This window comes from Channa argus, chromosome 1 (genome assembly GCF_033026475.1).
Source record: "Channa argus isolate prfri chromosome 1, Channa argus male v1.0, whole genome shotgun sequence".
In the NCBI taxonomy this organism is placed as follows: Eukaryota; Metazoa; Chordata; class Actinopteri; order Anabantiformes; family Channidae; genus Channa; species Channa argus.
In genome coordinates, this window is record NC_090197.1 from 25,697,479 (window position 1) to 25,707,484 (window position 10,006).

A 10,006-nucleotide genomic window follows, 5' to 3' on the forward strand; every position below is an offset into this window, starting at 1 on the left:
AATTGACATGGGCAGGGCATGTGGATGAATGGCCATGTCAGTTAGACCATAAACAGCGTCACCAAAGGAAGGCGTCACACAAATGCTTTATCTGTGAACAATTTATCAAGTGCTCAATGAAACAGTCATCATTATTCATTCAGACCAATATTAACCAGATAAAGAGCATGAAACAGGAGTGCCTACAGTGGCACAAACATGTTCTGAAATCCACTCTGCTGCACACGACTAGTTCTGGCAAAAAACATGTTACATAACATCTACATATGAGGATAATACTCACTTTGATGATGTTTAATCTTATTACCATGGTTTCTTGGCTGTAGAATCATTTGTCTGTTTTTTGTAACCAGAGTGATACAACAAATGGTTTTGCTTCTCTTTTGAAGTTGTTCTCTGCCGACACCTACTGCTCACAAACAGGATTTAACAGGGTCCAGATGCATAAAAATCTGAGTATGTATACAAAGACAGAATTAAGCACAGGCTTTCTTATCAGCAGAATTACTGCATTGATGTGCTTTAAGTGTAAAAAGCTTTAATTTAAGGTTTGGCCAAGATTATCTGATGAACTGTGTAGATTCTTGTAGATATTTCTCCTCTCGTAAGAAAATGCCAACTGTGCATTCCAAGTCCAAGCATCTCTTTCCTGGCAATTTAAAAATTATCAACACTTTGGTGGTTGTGGAGGAGAATAATCCACGTGACCTCAACAACCTTCAAGGTGAGAATGGCAATGACCTAGATGACTGCAAATCTTCAAAAACATTCTGCTACTTAGTCTGCTGCCATTGCAACCTGACTCAGCATAGGCAGCAGAAAATGGATGGATGAATCAAAATAATTACCTCAATGTCTCCAGAACATAAACTCATAAATTCAATCATTGTTTGGTTGATTCCTGTAGGACTGCAGTTACAGATAAGTAATCCTTTCTGCTGCTTATGGAAAAGGGACATCCTAATGAGAAACTCAAATCACCTCAATAGGATCATTTGAGTGTGTCCACTCTGAGCTCTTTCAGACAAGAAAGAGCCGGGCTCCCCATGTGCAAGTAAAAGACAAAAGTCGACTCGTTTTGTTATTTCACCGTTGTTGAACTGTATCTCCAGCTGTAATCAGCGCTGTTGTGGTTGTTAGAGACATTATTGAGTTAGAAGAAATGTAGGATCCACCGTTTTTATAATGTGATATATCATGGGCTCAGTTGATTTGGTTTTGACCATTCTCTTTGAATCTGCTTTATTTGAAGCTCCTATCTTGAGATAACAGTTTTAAATATTAAAGCCAACAATGAATGGACAATGGACAACAGACAGTAGATCAGTGACTATATTATAGTTAATTCTGGAATTAAGACAATTTTATAATAGCATAAACTCAATAAAGTAGTTACATGTTATTAAAACATTCAAATATGTTTTAGGCAAGATAGATTTGTGAAAGGCAAAATTGTACAAACTAAATCAGTTTTCCTTCTAAATAACACAAAATTTGTACACACTATTAGATAAGTGAATATATCCTTCATTGCTACTAACACTGGTTCATATCCTAACCACAACTTGGTGTAGTGTGAGTCCAGCAGTGCTGCTGTGTTCATGTCATGCCAGAAGTGAAATGGCAGGATCATAACCTTTTGTTTGGGGCATTCACAATTATTCGTCACATCTGCTGCCATTTGTTGTCACCTGAGTTTACCACAAGATCTCACAAACTAAATGTGAAAACAGTCCTAATTACAATGAGCAGCACAAGGCTGACTGGAATAGTTGATGACACAATAACACTGTCACTGACATGACGTGACACCACAGGGAGCAGTGTGTGCTGAGCTCAGGGTTCTGCAGTCGAAGCCTCCATTGGCTCCACCTGGGGTTCAGTGGGTGGGGTGGGGCTTTCCTCTATCTGCTCGGAATCTGGTTCGGCCACAACCACAGTCACCTGCTGACACACAGAGAAAACTGAAAGTGTGAGTGAATTGTGAGTGAATTCACGTGAGTGAATTGTAGTTTAAGGCGGCACTCAAAATGACCCAGTTTGGTTTAACACCATGTTTTATACGGAATTAAGCACATTGTGCAAAGGTTTGTCTGTTATTTTGTGGCAAGAAGTATGGAACCTAATTTGTAGAAATATATCAGAACAGTAGGATTTTCATTGAAACATCAGGGGCTGTTGTTACAATATGTTATGATATGATACAATATGACATGATACATTTTTTTCTCACTGAAATTCACTTTGCATTAAAGGGCCGCCCCATGAAAAGACAATCATATAATACAAAAAACAGGAACACTTTACCATATAGACCATGGTCAAAATACCAACGAAGAATGCCTGTTAGGAAAGGTTGATTTCCCAGCATGTAGTGCTCAGAAGAGGAAGGAGAAGATTAACAAGTTGAGTATGCTGCTTAACAAGCCAAACTCTAAATCCTTGCTTTGTCAGTTGCTAAAGTTACCAATGTTGAGGTGCAGCCAGAGGCCAACTGCTCACCACTGCCATCTAGCTTTGCAAACAAGGCTTTAATGCCATCTTAAGTTGATAAAAGTCTGAGCAGTGTTGCTTCCAAACATTGGGCTAGTGACCCACTCAGAGTAATGAATAGTTACTTTTGCTTATTATTACTTAAAAAGAAATAAGTTTATATTAGTAAGTACTCAGTTTCAAGAGTAATAAATTACCTTAGAAACAAATCTTACTGCCCCTGGACCCAATTATGTGTGATGTATTTACATTCACAAAAAATTATATGAAAACTGCCCTTTTTAGACAACTTTGCAACATCAGTCTTTGATTTTTTTCACAGTTAAATGTTGCTGGCACTGGGGGCTTCGAATGTCTGTGTGTTATCAGTGTAAAGCATTGCCTGTCACAGCAGCTACAGCAGCCCATAGCATAAATTAATCTGTGTTCTTTCCCTCACAGTATATTCATGTTTGCCTGCGTGTGATTCTTTTACATGCCATTGCCTTGGTAGTACAAAGTGCATCTATTGATCCGGTAAACAGATTAGTGTTAACTCTCGAGACTGTTGTTGTTCTTTTGTAGACTTCACAAATAATGTTCTTTACAACTATGAGACAATCTCAAATCGAAGACAAATAAAAAATACTTCCTGGCAAGTCGAATCATGTTCAGATCCAAGATGTACAAACAGTTTATTACTATAATACTGAAAAGGCCCAGACGGGTTTCTTTGGAGACTAAATGAACACCTAAGTTCAGGCATTGTACAGGATAACGATGCAATCTGTGGACATACTGTAGTATCTACTGGTCCCCTCTCTTTAACACACAGTGAATCTGCAAAACAACAAATGAACCAGGGCATAACCTTACAATGTCACAGCTAGAGCCATTGGTGTTGTGAGGCTGCACGCTGTACTGTGCACCTGCCTATAAACAGTGTTACCTGAGATGGCCCAGCTGCAGCTGGAGCAGCATGAACAGCCTGCACAGCTGGAGCAGGTGGAGGGCGACTCTGAGGATAGACAGGTCTCTGACTGGAAGGCTGCAGGACACACACACACATACACAATAAACAGACCTTATGTTTGGTAAGTGGTCATTTACCTTAGCTTTTTGCAAGAATACTGACAGTAACTGGAGGTGGACGCACCAAAGAGTGGCTGTATGACTTTTACTGCACCCTATAGGTCCAATCTGACTATGTGTAGTTTGAATGTATCAGAGCTCACCTTATGTCTATTAGCAGCGAGGACACTAAGTCCAAACAGCATGGCAGTGATACAGATCAACAGCTCCAGCACCAGGAAAATCACCAGTGTCCCCAGGATCCCATCAATTAACAGCTATGTAGAGAAATCCATGGTCATATACACTATGGTCAGAAAACAGTTTTTTTGCGATGGCACTGATGATTTCATGAAAAAAAGTGTCAAAAAAAGTGTCAAAAAAGCTTTTCTACCAAACTGTGTTCTACATGCACACTGCAAGCCAACACAACATAACCTATCTATCTAAAGTATTAGTTGTAACAGTAGTCACTTACTTTACACTTTTGCTCGACCAGCCCGGTGCATTTCCTGAAACAATGTTGCTGCAGTAGACAGTAAAGACAGAGAAACATGGAGTCTGCTCTTTTGCAACATGTAGTTTCAACTATGAATTCAAGTGAGTGATACATAGTGATACTATGACAGTGTAAACTGAGTAAATTTCTATTGTTCAAGAATGTGTTTCTGTCCTGCAAACATTGTTTCAGTCTTGCACCAGGCAAGACTCTTATTCTTTTATTTTCTAAAAACAATGTAGAGAGCAAATCCTGACGTACCCATCACATTTAGTCCAAAACTGAATTTTCTGGCAGCAATTTCATGATGTTTTTAGGTCAATCAGTTTCTGTTGAATCCTCTTGCCAGAGAAATATGCTATATTTTTACATAAAAAAAGCTTATTTTCAGCCCTAGCTATAGATTTGGCTACTCTGCTGATCTTTATGATCATTAAAACCTTCAAATCTAATCCAGTCTACAATCTAATGAATTTATGTAAGTTATAAAGACAATACCACAGCATGGAGCTCCAGTCTGCGGCAGTGTTCACAGTGGTAAGAATCCTGACGGTAGGGGAGGTGTTTAGACATCAGACCCAGGGCAGCGGTGGCAAAAGCAGCACTGATGAGATGCAACACTAGGACACATTTCACCTGCAAATGACAACAGAGTGCGCATGTACAGATGGGTAAATACATAAACATTTTATGATAAACATTTTATGATGCTGCATTATGCCTCCATGCAATCATCTGAAGCCTCCCTCCAACCTAAACAAGCTCGGATGTTGTTGTTGTTGTTGTCTCTGCCCTGTCATCTAAAAGTGCTGTTAGGCACCTAAATGGCGACTGCTGCTTCTTACAATGGCAAGGAAATGGCAGCTAATGTAATAAAATCTTTGTCCTGAACATTCAAAAGTGCTGGATTATAAGTGTGCAAACACAGCAGTTTGGTTGGGTTTAATATTTCCTTTTTCATTAAATACAAAAAAAAGAGAGGTTGTTTTTATATTTATTCATCCGTTTTATGTCAGCATCAATATAACATGTTCAAATACTCCTACAGCAAAATATGGTGGTTCTATGTCATGTTGTGTTTGTACTGGTAAACTTCATCTTATAGTACCATATCATTTAGAAACACAACTCTTATTTGTGTTGGTTGGGATCAGCTCTGCATCACCTAACAGGAGAAACAGTTAAGATCATCAATGGATATTTGGTATATAATATATATATATATATATATATATATATATATATATATATATATATATATATATATATATATATATATATATATATATATATATATATATATATATATATATATATATATATATATATATATATATATATATATATATATATATATACACAATAGTGTAGTCTCTCTCAGTCAAGGGCATATGTGACTTCATTGGGGCCTTTTTTTGCACACCAGCCATTTGCACAGACACACACACACCCATGCATGCAGGCATGCACGCATACACACACACACACACACTTAATATGGGAACATTACTTCTACTTTGTCATTTCCTCAAGACTTACCTTAGTCTTAACCATAAGCTTCTTGTGTAAACCTAACTGTACATATTACAGACTGTAATTCACAAAATACCTAATAAACAAATCGGAGCAATAAGACAATAAAACCAATATGAGATTAATATAATAGATCACTACTGTGACGTCCGGAGTGAATTTTGCTCATTGCATATGTCCAATACTGATCTGTAGTATTTAAGATGATCCAGCCTGCTCAGCTCTGACTGCAAGAGATGGACTCACCCAGAACAGAGTAGGCCTCCTCCCACTGTGGACCAACACTGAACCAGACAGAGTCACCTGGTGGGTTACAAAAAACATACTTACACACAGCATTCATCCATCAGTTATATATTAATAAAGCACTGATGAAAAAAATGAAAACGCATGAAAATATGCTATGACCGTACTAATCTGGAACTATGCATAGTTTAACCAAAATGTTTTATTGGGTGGCTTCTAACTGACCTGTACAACAACAATCAGGAAGAGGGCCACATCTCCAGTAAAGTGGACCTCATGGATCTGGAGCATTGAGGCACTCAGACAAAGTATCAAAGCTCCAATAACAATCTGGATTGCCTGGAAAGAGGTAGACAGAAGAAGTGATTAGATGTTTTCCAAATATGTCATATAGGCTAAAATGGTTCTTTAAATCAGAAAACCCTACACCTGGGTAATATCTCCAATATTTTAGCTCATTTTCATGGAGTGTTATGAATCAGGGAATAGCATGTGGTTCATACACTGAATGCTCACCCCAAGAGTCTTGGGCTCCATCTTGAGGTGGGACTGCAATTGGTGCGGAGAGAGAGTCCCCAGCTCAGGCATCGGGTCTTTGTCATTATGAGCCATCGTGCTGCTGCTGTTGAAAAAAAAACTCTCAGATTTAACAGCACAGTGTGTCAAAAGGACTGAAAGAGAAAGAGCTGCTAATGGACAGGCAGGTGTGTGTGTGTGTGTGTGTGTGTGTGTGTGTGTGTGTGTGTGTGTGTGTGTGTGTGTGTGTGTGTGTGTGTGTGTGTGTGTGTGCGTGTGTGTATATATACAGAATGGCCTGAAGAATACATTAAACAAAGGTGATTGAACATTTTTCCAGCAAATCAGGTTTAATGCTTTGTACTTGTACTGTGTATTGTGTACTAGCCCCCACTATTGTCAGAAACTGTGCTGATTGTGTATATGTGTCTTCGTTTGCAGCTTATCCTCACTGCTCTTCAGAGCCACTAATGGTCAGAAAATTCACATGATAACTCTAATGCAGTAGCCCAGTCAATAATCTGGCCTTCAATTGGTGCATTTACCGTGTACAGCAAGAGCCCACCTGTCAGACACTTTAAGTTTGCCACACATCCTTCAATGCATAGCTGAATAAAGAAAGATGTCAAGACACTAATGATCTTAAGTGAGCTGAGAGATGAAACTGCTACACATCTTCTACCAACAAGGAAATAGGTGCAAATTCTGGGCTGGACCCAGTTCGGAAATTTTTCACAAACCTTTTAAAACCAGGCCACATCATTCCATCACAGCTTTCCCAGCCAGGTAAGATCAGAGCACAACAGCAGTGGCAGGCTACAATGTCTCAAGTGTTGCTCCTGGATTTTTGAACCTACTAAACCTCAGGTTTTTCTTTTTGGATTAGGCAGATGCTTTTAATGGTAGCTACACAGTTTTAGTTGGTCACGCTGCTCATGACAAACCCATGCAGCGCTTCATTGTAGACCAGCAAGATTTCGGCTGAGAGCAGGTTATGCAGCTGTTGAAATGCAAAAAAATAAAAAGTTTGTGATGAGGCATTGGCCCTAAACTGGCCCCTGAACTGCAGGTGGAAAGAGTCTTTGTTAGATGCAGTTGAAAGCTCAGTTAAAGTTACTGATTGGACGTTACACCTCTAATGTGAAACTTGATGGCACAATGGAGTTAGTTTATTCCAACAGCAAAAAAAATAAAAAGGCTGCAGGAGGCTATTCTAGAACAACAAGACTGATGCTATGACTCCCCAGGTCACTTCTGCTTCGACATTGTCCTCTAACAAAGATGTTACACCAACTGGATGTTCAGGCCACTTAAATGCAATAGAGGGATTGGTATGTTTCCATTATTCAAGTTATTCAAGTAAAGTCGTTATGTGTTAGGAAAATAAAAAATGAAGGTTTCTCTCCAACATGCCTTCACTGGTACATTTTTAAAAGACTTATCAGCACCAAATAAAGACACATGCTGGAGCAATAAATATGCAAACAAACTTAATTTCTCTTATGTGTCTCTGTCTAGGCCTAAACCGGAAGGCTGATTTTCAATTCTGACATCCAGTGACACCCTCGTGTCAGCAAACCCAAGGACTTGTGTTGGTGCCACAGTAGACAACTAAAACCAAATCATAAAACCATCATATTGATAATCATGACTTGCAATCAGTAATTTTACTTTTCAACAGACAAAATCTACACGTTTAAACATATATTTGGATGAATATTATGCAGAAACATTTAGAAACAACTGACACAGCCCGTCAGAGGACAGCCCCGTGGTCTGCAGGGGAGACGTGAAAGGGACCGCAGGAAGATTTGGCCCAGGTCCAGGAGCGACACAAGACGGGCCTGGATATTTTAGGACGTCCATCCTGTTAGATGATGCTGCGTTCCCACTCAGCTGTGTCCATAACAACTTCTGATTCAACCGAACCGTGGATGCTACGCTCCTTCGGTCACTCTCCGTCTTGTCCCAGGTCACCTGTCCTGGTTTGTGCTGCGGGACAAAAGCTGCGGTGAATAGATCTGATCTTACCTCAGCGCTGGTCTTTGCTTATCCCCTCAGTGAAGGTGCTGTCAGTGCTGTGTGGCTGCTCTGCAGGCTGCAGCAGGGTGTGTTCAGGAGCTGGATTTCACTGCGGCATCACTGATGCTGCGACTTTTCTGTGGACTTGCTCGGTGGTGCAGTTCCCATGCACGACTGCAGTTCGCAGTAGCTTATTACGTAAGCTCAACACATAACGCTGGAAATGACATGTAAGTGATGGGTTTAGACAAAATTGTGACAAACATAAAGCAAATGACAAGTGAGTAATCAGTAGAATAAAGCTTTAAAAAGTAATTTCTGAGGTAGATCACCTGAAAAAAGAATTTATTTCATTCAAGTAGTTTGGGTGTGAGCTATACCGAAACTGATGCTACTTAAGTCCTTAAAACTAATTCATATAAATAAGCAGGGGTGTGTGTAGAAACTTACAAAAGGGGGCCAGAATGGGGCACACCCTCAATGAAAGGGGGGCACATTGAGAAAATGTTTTTTTCCTGAACTAGCAATAATGAAAACCAACTGCTCCCCTTTTTGACTGGGCCAACATGTTCTCATCCCACAGTGTCAGATATTGACACTTCCTACAGCATCAAATTGTGCTGCTTTGTACGTCCTTTGGCGTATCAGATTGATGCCACAGCTACCCCTTGGCATTACTATTGGATTCTGCAGGAGCACCACAATTTGACACCCTGGGAACTACTGCGTGAGGAATTGACATTGCAGGTACACTTTATATACAGGAACAACTTTATACACAAAATACATTAGAGTTAGAAGAAAAATTGCATTAAAACGGGTACCTTAAGCATCAGCTTGTAACAGAAGGGACTGCACAAAGCAACACTTTTTGGCCTTTGGGAATGAGAATGGGCTTTCTGGGCAACACAAGTAGCACTTGAACCCACAGCAAAGACAACAGCGGATAAGTTTGTAGATCAATATGCAACAGATCGCTTTGACTATCAGTGTGTTGCCAACAGCATGAGCTTGTGCTGCAAAATCTTTCAAATGTTTTTAAATAAAAAATATATTCAACAAGTTATCTTAATATGAAGAGGTGCTGAGGACACCACTGAGCAGCGCTATCTAAAAGTTTAAGAGGAAGCTCATCCTACTAACTAATTAGTAAACTTTTTGCAAAAAGAGTATCTTTTGCATCTTCTTATCTATAGTAATTTGATAAAGACTAATACACCAAGGGCTCTGCAGAGGATGCTGGAGCATGAAAAGCAAAGCAGAGCTGTTTAAGAGCAGGGAGAGGGAGGTTGGGTGAGTCAGAGAAGACAGATCCCAAGTCTCAAGAGCCTATTTCACACATGAATTCTAGAGAATTTCAGGAGGATCAGGTTCTGACAGTCAGGAGTTTCCCTTTCAGACATGTTGCCAACATCGGGAGATGGTCCGTTCGAGATGTGTTCTCGCTTGTGAAGAAATACTTCAGGTAATTGGGCAAGGTGGTACTTGGGAAGGGGGCGGAACATGATGCAAAAACAAAGCTGTGGAAGTGACGGTGTTTGGCTTTGTAATCAGGTCATATACCTCAGAATCTCGTGCTGTTCCTTGTTTTTGCTTGAGAATTTCCAGGTCTGCCAGTACCGACAGAAGTTCATGAATACTCACACT

The 10,006-nt window shown here is 39.8% G+C and overlaps 1 protein-coding gene across 5 annotated transcripts; it reads right to left on the minus strand.

The window, feature by feature from the left end:
* Positions 1 to 1,211: 1,211 nt before the first annotated feature.
* Positions 1,212 to 8,594, minus strand: LOC137129912 (membrane-spanning 4-domains subfamily A member 6B-like). 5 transcript variants are annotated; one of them, XM_067509363.1, is made up of 9 exons: positions 8,369 to 8,594; positions 6,338 to 6,440; positions 6,047 to 6,160; positions 5,822 to 5,878; positions 4,541 to 4,678; positions 4,022 to 4,069; positions 3,708 to 3,821; positions 3,422 to 3,520; positions 1,212 to 1,947 (listed from the first exon to the last, which is right to left on the minus strand). In XM_067509363.1, the coding sequence occupies exons 2-9, from the start codon at positions 6,431 to 6,433 to the stop codon at positions 1,837 to 1,839; spliced, it is 777 nt and encodes a 258-aa protein (XP_067365464.1). In that variant the 5' UTR covers positions 6,434 to 6,440; positions 8,369 to 8,594; the 3' UTR covers positions 1,212 to 1,836. The 5 variants fall into 5 exon arrangements, with proteins under 5 accessions (XP_067365464.1, XP_067365456.1, XP_067365480.1 ...); XM_067509355.1 differs by having other exon boundaries at positions 6,338 to 6,443; positions 8,369 to 8,586; XM_067509379.1 differs by having other exon boundaries at positions 1,212 to 1,944; positions 6,338 to 6,443; positions 8,369 to 8,569.
* Positions 8,595 to 10,006: the final 1,412 nt, after the last annotated feature.